The sequence below is a fragment of the Salvelinus alpinus genome, chromosome 29 (assembly GCF_045679555.1).
Source record: "Salvelinus alpinus chromosome 29, SLU_Salpinus.1, whole genome shotgun sequence".
NCBI classification, from domain to species: domain Eukaryota; kingdom Metazoa; phylum Chordata; class Actinopteri; order Salmoniformes; family Salmonidae; genus Salvelinus; species Salvelinus alpinus.
This window is the reverse complement of record NC_092114.1, coordinates 40615789-40636862: the sequence shown is the minus strand read 5'-3', so window position 1 is coordinate 40636862 and position 21074 is coordinate 40615789. Positions and strand designations below refer to the sequence as shown.

Sequence of the window (21074 nt, the reverse complement as noted above, 5' to 3'; positions counted from 1 at the left end):
TAGAGCAGTATTATTCCATGCCGACAGAGGGCGTCCTAATTTCCTGTCTCCAGTCTTGATTCAAACAAGCTGTGTTTATTTGTAGCCTTGGTAGCTAAACTAACAAGATAAATCATCCAATCTAGGTCTAAAATGTCGGATTTTGATGAATTCGAGAGATTGTTGACTGAAAATAAGAAAGGTGAGTGTTGCCCATTCATCCTATAGTAAAGGTTAATTTGACCGGCTAGCCCTTAGAGATTATTATAGCGAGCTAGCATACCAGTAGCTCGCTGTCACTACATTGCTGTCAGCTAGCTCCTTGCACTAGGCCTATGATTTGTTTACCAAAACAATATTAATTTACGACACACAGACTCACATGCTACTAAACCAGGACACGTTTGTGCAATGTAGAATCAGGGAATAGTGTTACAGATATGCCTACAGATGTGCTTTCTCTGCATGTGGATAGCGTGAATGGCAATTGCCTTTTAACTCTAACGTTAGCTATAACAGGAGTAGCAGCATATACTTGTGCATATTACTTTTTTAAAGCAGTATACATAAGGATTTTTCTTTCCTGCTGCAACTAAGGGATCCTGTGACTTTGTCACTGTGACTCTCCCCTGCTCGCCGCCTCTTCCTCCCTCTTTCCCCCTTCAGAGAGGGACAAGGAGAATCGGCATGGGTGGCGTACCCCGTCCCGCAGTCTCAGCCGAGAGAGGAAGAAGAGGTGCCGGGAAAGCAGGAAGAGCAGGGAAAGCGACAGCAAGGAACGTCGTCGACACAGGCGCAGGTGGATACTGTACAAGTATTTGAAATGAGTTGCACTTCCATTTTGTGTGAATAGCTTTCTGTGGATCATTGACTGGTTTCAACTATTTCCCCACCTTTATGCAAGAATTAACAAAATACCCTTGTTTTAACTGTTATTTCAGCATACAGACTCAAAAACAATCCCAAGAGACTGTTGTGAGGTACAGTATTACAGCAGACAGTGACGTGCATGACACTATCAAAGTTGAACTGCTAATTATGGGTCAGCTGTCCATCTGTTAGTTAAGTAATATACTTGGTGGTTGTTGAGTGTTCTAATGTTAGAATGGTTCTTAATACAAACAAGGTCAAGGTAAGGGTAGACGACTTGGATCTATAATGGTCAGAGGCTTGCTTTGAAATCGGGGCTTATATTGTGGTAAATGTCTGATGTTTAAACCATATACAAATGGGAGCATGTAGATGCCAGGTAGATAGAGTTCGAAGAGCAATGTGTTATAACTATCAATCCAAAATGTATTTTTATATCCCATTGATTCCCATACTTTTGTGCTATCCATTAACCTCCGTCCACACGGTCTCTGCATTGCAAGGCTATATGTCTATCTCTCCTGTCCCCTCCTGTCTCTCTCCTACAGTCGCCTTCCAGCTCTGCACAGAGAGAAGAAGAAGAAAGTGAGGAAGTACTGGGATGTCCCGGCACCAGGCTTCGAGCATATCACCCCCCTGCAGTACAAGGCTATGCAGGGTCAGTTTGTCAGCACTCACTATAATAGTGTCACATCATGGTCCGTATTATTTTTGCTCAAAAGCAAAGGCTGTTAATGCGATTTTGTATGAAAATATTCAACTCAGTCCCTCTCACTTAATACGTACAGTTGAAGTCGGAAGTTTACATACACCTTAGCCAAATACATTTCAACTCAGTTTTTCACAATTCCTGACATTTAATCTGAGTAAAAATTCCCTGTCTTAGGTCAGTTAGGATCACCACTTTATTTTAAGAATGTGAAATGTCAGAATAATAGTAGAGAATTATTTATTTCAGCTTTTATTTCTTTCATCACATTCCCAGTGGGTCAGAAGTTTACATACACTCAATTAGTATGTGGTAGCATTGCCTTTAAATAGTTCAACTTGGGTCAAACGTTTCGGGCAGCCTTCCACAAGCTTCCCACAATAAGTTGGGTGAATTTTGGCCCATTCCTCCTGACAGAGCTGGTGTAACTGAGTCAGGTTTGTAGGCCTCCTTGCTCTCACACGCTTTTTCAGTTCTGCCCACAAATGTTCTATAGGATTGAGGTCAGGGCTTTGTGATGGCCAATACCTTGACTTTGTTGTCCTTAAGCCATTTTGCCACAACTTTGGAAGTATGCTTGGGGTCATTGTCCATTTGGAAGACCCATTTGCAACCAAGCTTTAACTTCCTGACTGATGTCTTGAGCTGTTGCTTCAATGTATCAACATAATTTTTCTTACACATGATGCCATCAATTTTGTGAAGTGCACCAGTCCCTCCTGCAGCAAAGCATACCCACAACATGATGCTGCCACCCCCGTGCTTCATGGTTGGGATGGTGTTCTTCGGCTTGCAAGCCTCCCCCTTTTTCCTCCAAACATAACGATGGTCTTTATGGCCAAACAGTTCTATTTTTGTTTCATCAGACCAGAGGATATTCCTCCAAAAAGTATGATCTTTGTCCCCATGTGCAGTTGCAAACCTTAGTCTGGCTTTTTTATGGCAGAATTGGAGCAGTGGCTTCTTCCTTGCTGAGCGGCCTTTCAGGTTATGTTGATATAGGACTTGTTTTACTGTGGCTATAGATACTTTTGTACCTGTTTCCTCCAGCATCTTCACAAGGTCCTTTGCTGTTGTTCTGGGATTGATTTGCACTTTTCGCACCAAAGTACGTTCATCTCTAGGAGACAGAATGCGTCTCTTTCCTGAGCGTTATGACGGCTGCGTAGTCCCATGGTGTTTATACTTTTGTACTATTGTTTGTACAAATGAACGTGGTACCTTCAGGCATTTGGAAATTGCTCCCAAGGATGAACCAGACTTGTGGAGGTCTACAATTTTTTTCTGAGGTCTTGGCTGATTTCTTTAGATTTTCCCATGATGTCAAGCAAAGAGGCACTTAGTTTGAAGGTAGGCCTTGAAATATATCCACAGGTACACCTCCAATTGACCCAAATGATGTCAATTAGCCTATCAGAAGCTTCTAAAGCCATGACATAACATCAAGGCGGTGACCCGTTCCTGTAGGTTCATGCTCTACAACATTCGCAGAGTACGACCCTGCCTCACGCAGGAAGCGGCGCAGGTCCTAATCCAGGCACTTGTCATCTCCCGTCTGGATTACTGCAACTCGCTGTTGGCTGGGCTCCCTGCCTGTGCCATTAAACCCCTACAACTCATCCAGAACGCCGCAGCCCGTCTGGTGTTCAACTTTCCCAAGTTCTCTCACGTCACCCCGCTCCTCCGCTCTCTCCACTGGCTTCCAGTTGAAGCTCGCATCCGCTACAAGACCATGGTGCTTGCCTACGGAGCTGTGAGGGGAACGGCACCTCCGTACCTTCAGGCTCTGATCAGGCCCTACACCCAAACAAGGGCACTGCGTTCATCCACCTCTGGCCTGCTCGCCTCCCTACCTCTGAGGAAGTACAGTTCCCGCTCAGCCCAGTCAAAACTGTTCGCTGCTCTGGCACCCCAATGGTGGAACAAACTCCCTCACGACGCCAGGTCAGCGGAGTCAATCACCACCTTCCGGAGACACCTGAAACCCCACCTCTTTAAGGAATACCTAGGATAGGATAAAGTAATCCTTCTAACCCCCCCCCCCCTTAAAAGAGTTAGATGCACTATTGTAAAGTGGTTGTTCCACTGGATATCATAAGGTGAATGCACCAATTTGTAAGTCGCTCTGGATAAGAGCGTCTGCTAAATGACTTAAATGTAAATGTAAATGACATAGTTTTCTGGAATTTTCCAAGCTGTTTAAAGGCACAGTCAACTTAGTGTATGTAAACTTCTGACCCACTGGAATTGTGATACAGTGAATTATAGGTGAAATAATCTGTCTGTAAACAATTGTTGGAAAAATTACTTGTGTCAAGCTTGTGGAGTGGTAGAAAACAAGTTTTAATGACTCCAACCTAAGTGTATGTAAACTTCCGACTTCAACTGTACATAAATACAATGCATTTGGAAAGTATTCAGACCCCGTTGCCTTTTTCCACATTTTGTTATGTTACAGCCATATCCTAAAATTGATTACATTTAATTTAAGAAAATCCTTATCAATCTACACACAATAATACCCCATAATGACAAAGCGAAAACAGGTTTTTAGACATTTGCAAGTTTATAAAAAATGTAAAACAGAAATACCTTATTTACATAAGTATTCAGACCCTTTTCTATGAGACTCGAAATTTAGCTCAGGTGCATCCTGTTTCCATTGATCATCCTTGAGATGTTTCTACAACTTGATTGGAGTCCACCTGTGGTAAATTCAATTGATTGGACATGATTTGGAAAGGCACACACTATGTAAGGTCCCACAGTTGACAGTGCATGTCAGAGCAAAAACCATGCCATTAGGTCAAAGGAATTGTCTGTTGAGGTCCGAGACAGGATTGTGTCGAGGCACAGATCTGGGGAAGGGTACCAAAACATTTCTACAGCATTGAAGGACCCCAAGAACACAGTGGCCTCCATCATTCTTAAATGGAAGAAGTTTGGAACCACCTCAGACTGGGGCGAAGGTTCACCTTCCAACTGGAAAACGACCCTAAGCACACAGCAAAGCCAACGCAGGAGTGGCTTCGGTACAAGTCTCTCAACCTGAGCTTGAGAGGATCTGCATAGAAGAATGGGAGAAACTCCCCAAATACAGGTGTGCCAAGCTTGTAGCGTCATACCCAAGAAGACTCGAGGTTGTAATTGTTGCCAAAGGTGCTTCAACAATGTACTGAGTAAAGGGTCTGAATACTTATGTAAATGTTATTTTTTATTATTATTATTTTTAAATATATTTGCCAACATTTCAAAAAATCTGTTTTTACTTTGTCATTATGAGGTAATGTGTGTAGATTGATGAGGAGAAAAAAATAAGGTTGTAACGTTACAAATTGTGGAAAAAGTGAAGGGGTCTGAGTACTTTACGAATGCACTGTATATAGTCATACATACACTGAGTGTACAAAACATTAAGAACACCTTCTTAATATTGCGCCCCCCCCCCAAATGTCCTTTGGGTGGTGGACCATTCTTGATATACACGGGAAACTGTTGAGTGAAAAACCCACCAGCGTTGCAGTTCTCGACACAAACCGGTGCGCCTGGAACCTATTGTCATGCCCCGTTCAAAGGCACTTAAATCTTGTGTCTTGCCCACTTCACCCTCTAAATGGCACACAATCCATGTCTCAAGGCTTAAACTTTTCTCTAATCTGTCACCTCCCCTTCATCTACTCTTTGACTTCAATAAGGGATCACAGCTTTCACCTGGAGTCCCTTGGTCAGCCTATGTCATGGAAAGAGCAGGTGTTGAGTTTTTCTTCTCCATTAGACTCATATCTAACTTGAGTCCATGTTCCTCTCTCAGCTGCTGGCCAGATCCCAGCCACGGCCCTGCTGCCCACCATGATAACTCCAGAGGGGCTGCCCCCCGCCCCCACCTCTGTACCAGTGGTGGGCAGCCAAATGACCAGGCAGGCCAGGAGGCTCTACGTAGGCAACATACCGTTTGGCATCATAGAGGTAGGTAATGGGGAAACGGCTACCCTTTCCACACTACTGAGCAGAGCCAAGCTGAGCGGTACTGTGCTGGCCTGGTTAAGCATTCAACATAGTTGCAGTACGGTTTGGGTTGGCATGATGGTGTGAAAAGGGTATATAATTCACATGAAGCAGACTGAGGTTTTTTTCCCACCAATCTTTACTAATAACTTGCCACTGGCTCTGAGTGAAGCCTGTCTCTCTGTATATGCTGATGACTATACACATCAGCTACCATAGCAAGTGAAGTCAATGCAACGCTTGACAAATAGCTGCAGTCTGCCCTAAAGAACACAACCAGATTTATCAATTTCACATCCAGTTACTGATTGGATGCACTGCATATATTATTCACCCAATCTAATGTACAGTTGAGGTCGGAAGTTTACATACACCTTAGCCAAATAAATGTATACTCAGTTTCACGTTCCTGACATTTAATCCTAGTAAAAATTCCCTTTCTTTGGTCAGTTAGGATCACCACTTTATTTTAGGATTGTGAAATGTCAGGATAATAGTAGAGAGAATTATTTATTTCAGCTTTTATTTCTTTCATCACATTCCCAGTGGGTCAGAAGTTTACATACACTCAATTCCTGAGCGGTATGACGGCTGCGTGGTCCCATGGTGTTTATACTTGTGTACTATTGTTTGTACAGATGAACGTTGTACCTTCAGGCGTTTGGAAATTGCTCCAAAGGATTAACCAGACTTGTGGAGGTCAACAATTATTTTCTGAAGTCTTGGCTGATTTCTTTTGATTTTCCCATGATGTCAAGCAAAGAGGCACTGAGTTTGAAGGTAGGCCTTGAAATACATCCACAGGTACACCTCCAATTGATTCAAATTATGTCAATTAGCCTATCAGAAGCTTCTAAAGCCATGACATAATTTTCTCGAATTTTCCAAGCTGTTTAAAGGCACAGTCAATATTAGTGTATGTAAACTTCTGAAACACTGGAAATGTGATACAGTGAATTATAAGTGAAATAATCTGTTTGTACATTTTTTTGAAAAAGTACTTGTGTCATGCATAAAGTAGATGTCCTAACCGACTTGCCAAAACTATAGTTTGTTAACAAGAAATGTTAGAGTGGTTGAAAAATTTGTTTTAATGACTCCAACGTAAGTGTATGTAAACTTCCGACTTCAACTGTAGCCTAACAAAAATATAAAAGCAACATGTAAAGTCTTGGTCCCATGTTGCATGAGCTGAAATAAAATATCCCTAACATTTTCCATATGCACAAAAAACTTATTTCTCTAAAATGTTGTGCACAAATGTGTTGACATCCCTGTTAGTGAGCATTCTTCTTTCTCACAATAATCCATCCACCTGACTGACAGGTGTGGCATATCAAGAAGCTGATTTTAAACAGCATGATAATTACACAGGTGCACCTAAAAGGCCACTCTAAAATGTGCAGTTTTGTCATACAACACAATGCCACAGATGTCTCAAGTTTTGAGGGAGTGTGCAATTGGCATGCTGATTGCAGGAATGTCCACCAGAGCTGTTGACAGAGAATAGAAGGTTCATTTCTCTATCATAAGCCGCCTCCAACATCGTTTTTAGAGAATTTGGCAGTACCTCCAACCGGCCTCACAACCGCAAATCACGTGTAACCACGTCCGCCCAAGACCTTCACATCCGGCTTCTTTACCTGCGCGATTGTCTGAGACCAGCCACATGGAAAGCTGATGAAACTGTGGGTTTGCACAACTGAAGAATTTCAGCACTTTAAGAAACCGTCTAGGGGATCTCATCTTAGTACTCGTCGTCCTCACCAGGGTCTTGGCCTGACTGCGGTTTGGCGTTGTAACCGACTTCAGTGGGCAAATGCTCACCTTTGATGGCCACTGGCACGATGGAGAAGTATGCACTTCACGGATGAATCCCGGTTTCAACTGTACCAGGCAGATGGCAGACAGCGTGTATGGGCGATGTCAATGTTGTGAACAGAGTGCCCCGTGGTGGGGTTATGGTATAGGCAGGCATAAGCTACGGACAAAGAAACACAATTGCATTTTATCGATGGCAATTTGAATGCACAGATACCGTGACAAGATCCTGAGGCCCATTGTCGAGCCATTCATCCGCCGCCATCACCTCATGTTTCAGCATGATAATGCACGGGCCCACGTCGGAAGGATCAGTACACAATTGCTGGAAGCTGAAAATGTCCCAGTTCTTCCATGGCCTGCATATTCACCAGACATGTCACGCATTGAGCATGTTTGGGATGACTTTTGTTTTTAAAGGTATCTGTGACCAACCGATGCATGTCTGTATTCCTAGTCATGTGAAATCCATAGATTAGAGCCTAATCAATTTATTTCAATTAGCTGATTTCCTTTAATGAACTGTAACTCTGTAAAATCTTTGAAATTGTTGCATGTTGCGTTTGTTCAGTGTAGCTGATCGGACCTAAGGCCTAAAATACAGTTAAAGACTAACGCCTGTGGTGGCATATTTCTGCTTTACCAAATGAGGAGAGTTACAAACTACACACCAGTCAGAGTTATACTTAAACTACATCTTTAATAATAATAATAAGCTTTGCAATAGCATTTGACTTTCAACAATTCACTATTTATAATGAACCGTTGAGAAGTACCACCAGAAAAGTACAAAAATCTTTTATAGCCAAGATACACCCCTCTCAACTTACACTGACGAATCACAGATCTTAGGAACAGTTCACAAAGAAATACTTTTTCTTGAGAAAGGAGTATCCCTTAGCCAGATAACATTCGCTATAAATTATCATTCAGTTTGGCCCCTCAGACGAGGTTCTAATCTCGTTCCTTGTACTTCATAGTACAAAAACACCAACTCATCCAATGGCATATATCAATTATCAACTCTAGATACTCCCATCTCAAGTAAACCCCCTCTTGACCCCACTCCTGGACAAGCTCACTGAGGGGAGTGAGCCTCCAGGTCATACACTATCCTAGGATAAGTGTAAGATCAGAGAGGACATACAATGTTTCCAGACACTGCCATACACCTCCCCCCAATGGGAAAAGGACTGTGACTGGCGCACAGACATTGTGGAGACAAGTAATTGGTTCCCCATTAATCACGCCATCCCTTCACATGGTTTAAGAATAGGTAAAGACACATTCACATATGAAGACAATGTTCCATTCTGTCCTCTTCCCTTTCTGATATTCTGCATAGCACCAGGGACATGTGAAAGACAAGCCTGACCTCTCCCCTCTCTGGGCCCCAGGTGACTGAGCCCCAGCTGAGGGGAAAGTGCAACTGCCAACACTTTAGTCCAAAGGGATACATTCTAATGACAAGTATCTCACAGAAGCATATTATGCAAATAAAACATCTTAATTATCTATGTTACCCAACTAATTCTGATTCATCCTCCACACGCCTCAACCCTATGTGATATGGTTAAAAATAACTGCATTTCATCATCACTACTGTGTCATAGAAGGCTCTCGACCAGGCTGATTCTATGTACTTCTGCCTTCCCCACTGCAAAACGTATAAGTGGTCGTCCATGTTGTGTCAATAGGAGGCAATGATGGATTTCTTCAATGCCCAGATGTGCCTTGGCGGACTCACCCAGGCCCCTGGCAACCCTGTTCTAGCTGTACAGATAAACCAGGACAAGAACTTTGCCTTCCTCGAGGTGTGTGCTCAACTAAAATGTATTTAGTATAAACATGAAATGGCATAAAATACATGTAGATCATGGATGGCAGTTATTAGCTAACTTGCATTGCCCGCTAACAGTTGCTGTCCTGAGTGCTGAAGTATCGTTGAGTTCTGCATGCTTCTACAATAGCACGTCATAATGTTGACCTTCTCTCCACCTGTTCCTCTTCCAGTTCCGCTCAGTGGACGAAACGACCCAGGCCATGGCCTTTGACGGCATCATCTTCCAGGGTCAGAGCCTGAAGATCAGACGGCCTCACGACTACCAGCCCCTGCCCGGCATGAGTGAGAGCCCCAGTGTCTATGTACCAGGTGGGTCTTTCAAAAGATTGTTGACCCAGTTGAATCCTCTGATTTTCAATCAAAAATGTCTCAAGCCTATTTCTCACTGTTGCTTGGATTAGGAGTGGTTTCGACCGTGGTGCCAGACTCAGCCCACAAACTCTTCATCGGTGGCTTGCCAAATTACCTTAATGATGATCAGGTCAGTCCTTTCTAACTTATTCAAGTCCTTCTTTCCAAGTCTCTAGAATGATCAATACATTTACTACTGTTTATTTTTGTCAATCATCAAGGTCGAGAATTAATTTGTTTTAGTTCAGACAATATTACTGATAGAGCAATCCATCCCCTTATATTATTTTGTTATTTGTTTGTGTTTTCCTGTCTTCTTCCTGTTTGTGTTTTCCTGTCCCCCCCCCCCCCCCCCCCAGGTAAAAGAGCTATTGACCTCCTTTGGTCCTCTGAAGGCCTTCAACCTGGTCAAAGACAGCGCCACAGCCCTCTCCAAGGGCTACGCCTTCTGTGAATATGTGGACGTCAATTTGAACGACCAGGTCAGCGTCAGATATTGCACCTGTATTGCTGTGTGCAATATGTTTCTTGTTATAGATTTGAGGTTAACATAAGGTCACAAACTGTTGGGCTGCATGTCAATAGTGCAACGTGGCTACCCTGTCTGTCTTTAATCCGCACTGATCTGATATACCTGGCCAGGTGAAAGCCAATCTCATAGTAGTCGTCTTCCATATTGCTGTCACCCGTCCAGCCTTAGCAGATCAGCGATGTTGAAGGAAAGGAGATGTGGATAGGAAACTAATTTTGACTATTGTGATGCATCCCTCTGTTCTAAGTCTGTTTGCTGTCTCAGGCAATTGCAGGGTTGAATGGGATGCAGCTGGGGGACAAGAAGCTCCTGGTCCAGAGAGCCAGTGTTGGGGCCAAGAACGCAGCTCTGGTGAGTAGCAGAGATGATAGACTACAAGTAGAGGCACACTTTACAACTGGGTGCTGTTCAAAAGGAGCAAACGGTAGAAAACGTTTCGAAATGGAAGACGGAATGAGGGGAAAATGTGTGAGTAAGGCACAAAACGTGGGAAAACATGAGTGTGCAAAGCTGTCGTCAAGGCAAAGGGTGGCTACTTTGGTTACTACATGATTCTATATGTGTTATTTCATAGTTTCGATGTCTTCACTATTATTCTACAATGTAGAAAATAGTAAAAAATTAAGAAAAACCCTTGAATGATTCGGTGTCCAAACTTTTGGACTGGTACTGTAAATACACACACACACGCACACACACACACACACACACACACACGCGCACATACAGTGCATTCAATTGAGTGGACATGATTGGGAAAGGCACACCATGAGCCATGAGGTCGAAGGAATTTTCCGTAGAGCTCCGAGACAGGATTGTGTCGAGGCACAGATCTGGGGAAGGGTACCAAAAAATGTCTGCAGCATTGAAGGTCCCCAAGAACACAGTGGCCTCCATCATTCTTAAATTGAAGGAGTTTGGAACCACCAACACTCTTCCTAGAGCTGTCCGCCCGGCCAAACTGAGCAACCAGGGGAGAAGGGCGTTGGTCAGGGAGGGGACCAAGAAACCGATGGTCACTGACAAAGCTCCAGAGTTCCTCTGTGGAGATGGGAGAACCTTCCAGAAGGACAACCTTCTCTGCAGCACTCCACCAATCTGGCCTTTATGGTAGTGGCCAGACGGAAGCCACTCCTCAATAAAAGGCACATTACAGCCAGCTTGGAGTTTGTCAAAAGGCAACTAAAGGACTGACCATGAGAAACAAGATTCTCTGGTATGATGAAACCAAGATTGAACTCTTTGGCCTGAATGCGAAGCGTCACATCTGGAGGAAAACTGGTACCATCCTTACGTTGAAGCATGGTGGTGGCAGCATCATGTTGTGGGATGTTTTTCAGAGGCAGGGACTGGAAGGACTAGTCAGGATCGAGGGAAAGATGAACGGAGTACAGAGTACAGAGAGATCCTTGATGAAAGCCTGCTCCAGAGCGCACAGGACCTCAGACTGGGCGAAGGTTCACCTTCCAACAGGACAACGACCCTAAGCACACAGCCAAGACAATGCAGAAGTGGCTTTAGGACTATTCTCTGAATGTCCTTGAGTGGCCCAGCCAGAGCCCGGACTTGAACCCGATCGAACATCTCTGAAGAGACATCTTGCATAGCAAGATGGCGCCAACAGACATAGCAGCTCTGCTTCTAGCTCCTAAACAACTTTGCAGTATTTTGTTTTTTTAATGTATTATTTCTTACATTATTAGCCCAGAAATGGTTTTGTGTTATTACATACAGCCGGAAATAACTTTTCGATATCATAGGTAACTCTCCAGCATTATGACCAGAAATACAACTTTCCTGAATTGGATCCTTTGTTCATACCCCCCAGAGACTGCTTCAAGTCGCCGCCGGTGGAGAAGAGGTAATTAGAGTGGACTTCTAGTCCGACTCAGGAGGCGGGTACACCATCCACTGCTTCTGAGTATATTACTCGCTAATGTTCAGTGTATGCCCTCAATGAACGACACTGGACTTCATGCAAACTGGAAACCACATATCCTGATTTATTGTAGTTGGGTATTTTAACAAAGGAAATTTGAGGAAAATGCTACCGAAGTTCTACCAACACATTGACTGTAGTACTATTTTAGGGAAAACACTAGATCACTGCTACTCGCCTTTTCGAGATGCCTACAAGGCCCTCCCCCCGCCCTCCCTTCGGCAAATCAGATCATGACTCGATTTTGCTCATCCCTTCCTATAGGCAGAAACTCAAACGGGAAGTACCCGTGCGAAGGTCTATTCAATGCTGGTCTGACCAATCGGAATCCATGTTTCAAGATTATTTTGATCAAATGGACTGGGATATATTCCGGGTAGCCTCTGAGAATAAAATGTACACTTACACAGTGACTGAGTTAATCAGGAAGTGCATAGGGGATGTTCCAACGGTGACTATTAAAACCTACCCAAACCGCAAATTGTGGATAGATGCGAACCACAGCATTTAACCATGGCAAGGTAACTGGGAATATGGTCGAATACAAACCGTGTAGTCTTTCTCTCTTTAAGGCAATCAAACAGGCATAACGTCCGTTCCGAGACAGTGGAGCCACAATTCAATGGCTCAGACACGAGATGCGTGTGGCAGGGTCACAGACAATCACGGATTACGGACAATGATGTCTTGCTTCCAGGCGAGCTAAACACCTCCTTCGCCCGCTTTGAGAATAACACAGTGCCACCGACGCGGCCCGCTCCCAAGGACTGTGTGCTCTCGTTCTCCGTGGCCGATGTGAGGAAGACATTTAAGCGTGTTAACACTTGCATGGCTTCCGGCCCAGACAACATCCCTAGCCACGTCCTCCGAGCATGCGCAGACCAGCTGGCTGGAGTTTTTACGGACATATGCAATCTGTCCCTATCCCAGTCTGCTGTCCCCACTTCCTTCAAGATGTCCACCATACCCAAAAAGGCAAAGGTAACTGAACTAAATGACTATCGCCCCGTAGATCTCACTTCTGTCACCATGAAGTGCTTTGAGACGCTAGTTAAGGATCATATCACCTCTACCTTACCTGACACCCTAGACCCACTTCAATTTGCTTACCGCCCCAATAGATCCACAGACGATGCAATCGCCATTGCACTGCACACTGCCCTATCCCATTTGGACAAGAGGAATACCTACGTCAGAATGCTGTTCATTGACTATTAACACGACTCGGGATAAGACCCAGATGCAGACACAGGAGGCAGACAGTTTGAATTTCAGATGTTTATTACAAAACAGGGGGCAGGGTAACGGCAGGTCCAGGGCAGGCAGAGGTCAGTAATCCAAGACAGCACAATAAGGGACAGAACGGCAGGCAGAATGGTCAGAACCGGGAGGATAGGAAAACAGAAACTACAGATACTGGAAAACGGGAGAACATTCTGACAAGACCAGAAGAACTGGCAAAAGACAAATAGAAAACACAGGTATAAGTACATGGGAGACAACTGGTGGGGGGTGGAGACAAGCACAAGACGGGTGAAACAGATCATGGTGTGACAACTATAGCTCAGCCTCACAAAAGTACCCTCCAAGCTGATCATTAAGCTCGGGGCCCTGGGTTTGAACCCCGCCCTGTGCAACTGCGTCCTGGAGTTCCTGACAGGCCGCCCCCAGGTGGTGACGGTAGGAAACTACACGTCCACTTCGCTGATCATCAACACAGGAGCCCCACAAGGGTGCGTGCTTAGCCCCCCTCTGTACTCCCTGTTCACCCATGACTGCGTGGCCACGCACTACTCCAACTCAATCATCAAGTTTGTAGACGACACAACAGTAGTAGGCTTGATTACCAACAATGACGAGACAGCCTACAGGGAGGAGGTGAGGGCCCTGGCAGAGGGGGGCCAGGAAAATAACCTCTCTCAACGTCAACAAAACAATGGAGCTGATTGTGGATTTCAGGAAACAGCAGAGGGAGCACCCCCCTATCCACATCGATGGGACCGCAGTAGAGAAGGTGGAAAGCGTCAAGTTCCTCGGCGTATACATCACTGACAATCTGAAATGGTCCACCCACACAGACAGTGTGGTGAAGAAGGCGCAACCGCACCTCTTAACCTCAGGAGGCTGAAGAAATTCAGCTTGGTACCTAAGACCCTCAGAAACGTTTACCAATGCACAATTGAGAGCATCCTGTCGGGCTGTATCACCGCCTGGTACGGCAACTGCACCACCCACAACCGCAGGGTTCTCCAGAGGGTGGTACGGTCTGCCCAGCGCATCACCGGGGCACACTGCCTGCCCCCCAGGACACCTACAGCACCTGATGTCACAGGAAGGCCAAAAAGATCATCAAGGATATCAATCACCCGAGCCACGGCCTGTTCACCCCGCTACCATCCAGAAGGCGAGGTCAGTACAGGTGCATCGAAGCTGGGAACGAGAGACTGAAAAACAGCTTCTATCTCAAAGCCATCAGACTGTTAAATAGCCATCACTAGCCGGGTACCACCCGGTTACTCAACCCTGCACGTCAGCGCCTGCTGCCCTATATACATAGACATGGAATCACTGGCCACTTTAAATAATGGATCACTAGTCACTTTAATTATGTTTTATATTTTGCTTTACTCATCTCATATGTATATATACTGTATTCTATTCTACTGTATTTAGTAAATTCCACTCTGACATTTCTCGTCCTAATATTTATATTATATTTCTTAATTACGTTTAATTTTGAAATGCTTGTGTTCCTAGTGCAGTAGTATCTATTCCATTCTTTTACTTTTAGATTTGTGTATTGTTGTGAATTGTTAGATACTACTGCACTAGGAACACAAGCATTTCACTACACCCCCAATAACATCTGCTAAATATGTATATTTGATTTGATTTGAAAATAGCTGTGCAGCGACACTCCCCATCCAATCTGACAGAGCTTGAAAGTATCTGCATAGAAGAGTGGGAGAAACCTTTCCAAATACAGGTGTGCCAAGCTTGTAGTGTCATACCCAAAGCTGCTTCAACAAAGTACTGAGTGAAGGGTCTGAATAGTTATGTAAATGTATTTTGTAAATATTTCTAAAAACCAGTTTTTGCTTAGTGATTATGGGGTATTATGTGTAGATTGAGGGATTCTTTCATATAAAAAAACATCCATCACAGCTTTCATGCGTCTTGGCATGCTCTCCACCAGTCTTTCACATTGATGTTGGGTGACTTTATGCCACTCCTGGCGCAAAAATTCAAGCAGCCCGGCTTTGTTTGATGGCTTGTGACCATCCATCTTCCTCTTGATCACACTCCATCCACACCTTGATTGACCTGGCTGTGGCATGGAGCATTGTCCTGCTGGAAAAAACAATACTCCACCAAATTCCACGGTGGGTGTGAGATACTGTGGCTTGTAGGCCTCTCCAGGTCTCGCACCCACTGTGAAATTTGGTGGAGGATCGGTGATGATCTGGGGGTGCTTCAGCAAGGCTGGAATCGGGCAGATTTGTCTTTGTGAAGGACGCATGAATCAAACCATGTACAAGGTTGTCCTGGAAGAAAACTTGCTTCATTCTGCTCTGACAACGTTCCCCAATTCTGAGGATTGGTTTTTCCAGCAGGACAATGCTCCATACCACACAGCCAGGTCAATCAAGGTGTGGATGGAGGACCACCACAAGACCCTGTCATGGCCCGCCCAAACTCCAGACCTGAACCCAAAAAAAAACTCTGGAATGTGATCAAGAGGAAGATGGATGGTCACAAGTCATCAAATAAAGCCGAGCTGTTTAAACTTTTGCGCCAGGAGTGGCATAAAGTCACCCAACATCAATGTGAAAGACTGGTGGAGAGCATGCCAAGACGCATGAAAGCTGTGATTGAAAATCAGGGTTATTTCACCAAATGTTGATTTCTGAACTCTTAAGGTAAAACATTAGTATTGTGTTGTTAAAAAATGAATATGAACTTATTTTCTTTGCATTATTCAAGGTCTGACAACACTTTTTTGTTATTTTGACCAGTTGTCATTTTCTGCAAATAAATGCTCTAAATGACAATATTCTTATTTGGAATTTAGAAGAAATGTTGTCAGTAGTTTATAGAATAAAACAAAATGTTAATTTTACACAAACAACACATACCTATAAATAGTAAAACTAGAGAAACTGATAATTTTGCAGTGGTCTCTTAATTTTTTCCAGAGGTTTATGTATATAAAAAAAAAATGGTGGGGGGGGGGGGGGGGGGTGTGACTGACTGACCTAGAACATCAAGCTTTGTTTCATAACTTAATCAGGACAATCCAGAGCTGACTACGGATTGACTAAGCATATGCACAACTGCAAAGTAGACGCATTATTATTACAAAAACAAGTTGGAAATTGAACAATGTTTTTAAAAATTCTTATGTGTTTTACACCCTAAACATTCTAAAACGTTTTCTAAAAGTGCTCATGTTCTTTCAACCTTCCCAATCGCCAACACCTCTCCCCACCCTTCCCCCATCAGACGGGTATGAACCAGACCCCGGTGACCCTCCAGGTGCCAGGCCTGATGCCCACCTCCATGGCTTCGCTGGGTGGCCTACCCACTGAGGTCCTCTGCCTGATGAACATGGTGGCTGTGGAGGAGCTGCTGGATGACGAGGAGTATGAGGAGATCGTGGAGGACGTCCGGGATGAGTGCGGCAAGTACGGACAGGTGAAGAGCATTGAGATCCCCCGGCCCGTGGATGGCCTGGAGGTCCCAGGCACTGGGAAGGTGAGATGAGCAAGGGGAGGGGTAAAGGAGTACCTGGATGTTAAGATATGAGGGGTCATGATGCATGGGGGTGTTTGTTGCAGTGATTTGAGGAGAGTTTGTGTGGTGTGCATTCTGAAATTGTACAGTTTTAAAGTGAATCCGTTCAGTTCAGGTTAAATTATTGAATTCCCTGGCCTACCGAGTGGCGCAGCGGTCTAAGGCACTGCTTCGCAGTGTTGCGGCGTCACTACAGCCTTGGGTTCGATCCCAGGCTGTGTCATTACCGGCCTTGACCCGGAGTCCCATAGGGCAGCGCATAATTGGCCCAGCGTCGTCTGGGTCAGGGGAGGGTTTGGCTCATCACGCTCTAGCGACTCCTTGTGGTGGGCGCCTGCAGGCTGACTTCGGTCGTCAGTTAAACGGTGTTTCCTCTGACACATTGTTGGAGCTGGCTTCCGGCTTAAGCGAGCGGGTGTTAAGAAGCGCTGTTAGGCGGGTCATGTTTCGGAGGACGCATTACTCGACCTCCGCCTCTCCCGAGCCCATTGGGGAGTTGCAGCGATGAGACAAGATTGTAATCACGAAATTGGGGAGAAAAAGGGGGTAAACAATGTTTGAATAAAAAATGTAATTCCTTGAAGAAGTTTGCCTTTCACCTCCCATCAAACAAGCATTTCATAACATATCACTTTTGCCTAGGCTTAAGATAAGTTTCCAATGCAATAAGCCTTTTGTGTATGTGTAAAGATTTATCATAGTTGATTGCTGTAGAATTACATTTAACATGGTTGTCTGGTTCCATACAGAATGGCTATTCACCTACTCTCCTATCCTTTTCTTTCCCTCTCTCAGATCTTTGTGGAGTTCATGACCCTGTTTGACTCCCAGAAGGCCATGCAGGCGCTGACAGGCAGGAAGTTTGCCAACAGGGTGGTGGTGACCAAGTACTGTGACCCAGACGCTTACCACCGCCGAGACTTCTGGTAGACCTGAGAACCAGAGAGAGGGAGAGAAGCAGAGTTTTATGTAATGATATGAATATTTATGAGCATCACAACACTCCCAACTTGCTTTTTTTTTTTTTAAAGAGACAAAGTTTGAATTTAGCTACTAGAGAGGCAGACTGGAAGACTTGTTACAAAGATTATTCCTATATTGTATTATAAGAATGAGAGGTACATTTTGTACAGCAAACTGGGTCTGGCCAGTGGATAATATGTATTTATATGGAGTATTTATTTATTAATTTATCACTTTGATATAATGAGTAACAGAGGCCTATTGAAGTTAATTTAAGGCCACTTATCAGCAGAATTGGTCAAATTCGGACTTTTCTCCTATGAATCAAGTTCAATCACGATTTTAACCATTTTGTTTTGTCCATACCTGAGCCAGGTATTTGTTTTATGTTCTAGCTCTCCCCCCAATTTTCAGAACATCAATGCCACTTATTGTGAAGTCAGCACTGACTTAAGTCTGAGGGGACCTTCAAGTATTGTAAGTGTCTTTGTGTACATTTTAACTTAGCATCACCGCCCTCTTTTGATAACAAAATGTCTGAAAATGATGCAATGTGACTTTCTCAGTGGGCAACCCCCATTCCACAGAAAACAATGAGACCTCCAAAATGGCAACTGCATTGATATACAGGCCAGTATATTAACAGGAAGTACCTGCTGAACCTGGCCAGATCCAGAGCCTGTAATAGAAGGCTCTCGACCACGCTGATGCTATGACACAGCGGTGATGATGAAATGCAGAGTTTTATTAACCATATCTCATAGGGTTGTATGTGTTAAGTCTTTAACTGTATTTTAGGCCTTACTATATGTCCAACCAGCTACATTAGATTGGATGCACTGCATATATTATTCACCCAATCAGAGGTACTGTAACTAGATACATTTGGGTCGTGTTCATTAGGGCATACCATAGCAAAATGTTTTGCGACTGAAAAAATAAACATGCATTTCTTATTGTACAAGTTCAGGTAGTTCAGATCCCTCCCCGTATCAGTCCGTTTTCTTCAGTTTGGTGCCTAATGAACACGACCCTGAACTCTCCCCTTCTACAGCTTCCCTCTCTCTCTCTCTCTCTCTCTCTCTCTCTCTCTCTCCTCAGACAAACTGCTGTACAGCCCGAAAGAGTTATCACTGCCCTGCCTCGACCATTGGTTGGTTTTGTAAAACAACATTGACACAATGTTATTTATTTCACTGTAAAATCATATCTGCTCTTTTTTTGTAGTACGTTTTGCCTCAAAGTGATAACTTTAGGACCAAAAAAGGATGTGGATATGCACGTGTGAGGCTTTCTGGTGGATGACATGGATTCAGGTTCATGACAGGCAATAAAATAGAAAAGTCTAGATAATTTGCAGGCGTGGGTGGGCCCTATTAAAACGATGTGAAGAGTTCAATTACATACCCCTTTGTTCACCTTCTACTCCTCTTTCTTATTCAATTGTTTTCGATTTTCTCTTTACAACAAGGATGACACTTGGAAGAACCTGTCTGCAATTATTTTCCTTTCTATTCCCATCCCCAAGACTTTCCGTTGCTTCGAGTTTCATAATGGACTTTTATTTTGGCAGGTTTGCGTTTCAAATGCTGTAGTCTCCTGAGGATCTTTTAGATGATTTGCATTACCAAAGCTTCTCCACGTCTGAGATTGTTTGTGTTCCTAAACAGGTTGAACGATTATGTAAGAGAATGGCTTTGATTCTGTCCATATACTGTCAACAGGTTAGCAGGTGAGAATTTTTGCACTCCGTCACTTCCCTCTACATTGTAAGGTTGTTTACAGAAGGTCTGACTGATCTCATTAAAACATATTTAATGTACTCTGATGTCTGTCTGATCTCTGTTTAATGTCTACAGGATATTGAATCAGAATTTGAGTGTGCGTGTGGCTCGTCCTTGGTATTTTATGGAGCCAACTATCTGAGATCTGCTCCAAGGCGGAATATTTCTGATGGTGGATGGAAAAGGGGATCAAAAGGGGTAATAGAACATTTCTATTACGTGTTCCCAAATGCTATTACGTGTTCCCAAATGGGTTAAGGCTTGAATCGGTCGGTCTTTAATTTCACAGTGCCTCCCAGTAGGCTTGGGAAAAAAGACAATGCCAGCCCAGAGTTCTATTCAGTGAGTTTTGATAACTACACTGAACAAAAAATATAAACGCAACATGTAAAGGGTTGGTCCCATGTTTCATGAGTTGAAATAAAAGATCCCAGAAATGTTTCCTATGCACAAAAATGTGCACCTTGTGCTGGGGACAATAAAAGGCCACTCTAAAATGTGCAGTTTTGTCACACAACACAATGCCATAGCTGTCTCAAGTTTTGAGGGAGTGATCAATTGACATGCTGACTGCAGGAATGTCCACCAGAGCTGCTGCCAGAGAATTTAATGATTTTCTCAACCATAAGCCGCCTCAAGTCATTTTAGAGAATTTGGCAGTATGTCCAACCGGCCTCAAAACCGCAGACCACGTGTATGGCGTCGTGTGGGCGAGCGGTTTGGTGATGTCAACGTTGTGAACAGAGTGCCCCATGGTGGCGGTATGCGCAGGCATAAGCTACAGACAACGAACACAATTGCATTTTATCGATGGCAATTTGAATGCACAGAGATACCGTGACAAGATCCTGAGGCCCATTGTTGTGCCATTCATTCCCCGCCATCACCTCAGGTTTCAGCATGAAAGTGCACGGCCCCATGTCGCATGGCTCTCGTCCACCAATTCCTGGAAGCTGAAAATGTTCCAATTCTTCCATGGCCTGCATACTCACCAGACATGTCACCCATTGAGCATGTTTAAGATGATATGGATCGACATGTATGACAGCTTATTCCAGTTCCTGCCAATATCCAGCAAGTTTGCACATCCGTTGAAGAGTGGGACAAAATTCCACAGGCCACAATCAACAGCCTGATCAACTTTATGCGAAGGAGATGTGTCGCGCTGAATGAGGCAAATGGTAGATACTGACTGGTTTTCTGGTCTACGCCCCTAGCTTTTTTTAAGGTATGCATATCCGTATTCCCAGTAATGTGAAATCTATAGATTAGGGCCTAATGAATTTATTTCAATTGACTGATTTCCTTATATGAACTGTAACTCAGTAAAATCTTTGAAATTGTTGCATGTTGCATTTATATTTTTGTTAAGTGTATATATATTGTAAATAAGAATTTGTTCTTAACTGTCTTGCCTAGTTAAAAAAATGAATTTTATTTTTATTTTACTTAAGATGTTGTCATCAATCTAATTTCAGTCAAAT

At 43.9% G+C, this 21074-nt stretch overlaps 1 protein-coding gene across 2 annotated transcripts; it reads left to right on the top strand.

The window, feature by feature from the left end:
* Positions 1-27: 27 nt before the first annotated feature.
* Positions 28-19628, top strand: LOC139558735 (splicing factor U2AF 65 kDa subunit-like). Of its 2 annotated transcripts, XM_071374116.1 has the most exons (12): positions 28-181; positions 646-778; positions 921-959; positions 1398-1507; positions 5370-5524; positions 9082-9198; positions 9398-9536; positions 9629-9708; positions 9938-10060; positions 10375-10461; positions 16553-16804; positions 17639-19628. In XM_071374116.1, the coding sequence occupies exons 1-12, from the start codon at positions 133-135 to the stop codon at positions 17771-17773; spliced, it is 1419 nt and encodes a 472-aa protein (XP_071230217.1). In that variant the 5' UTR covers positions 28-132; the 3' UTR covers positions 17774-19628. The 2 variants fall into 2 exon arrangements, with proteins under 2 accessions (XP_071230217.1, XP_071230218.1); XM_071374117.1 differs by lacking the exon at positions 9082-9198.
* The last annotated feature ends 1446 nt before the right edge of the window (positions 19629-21074 follow it).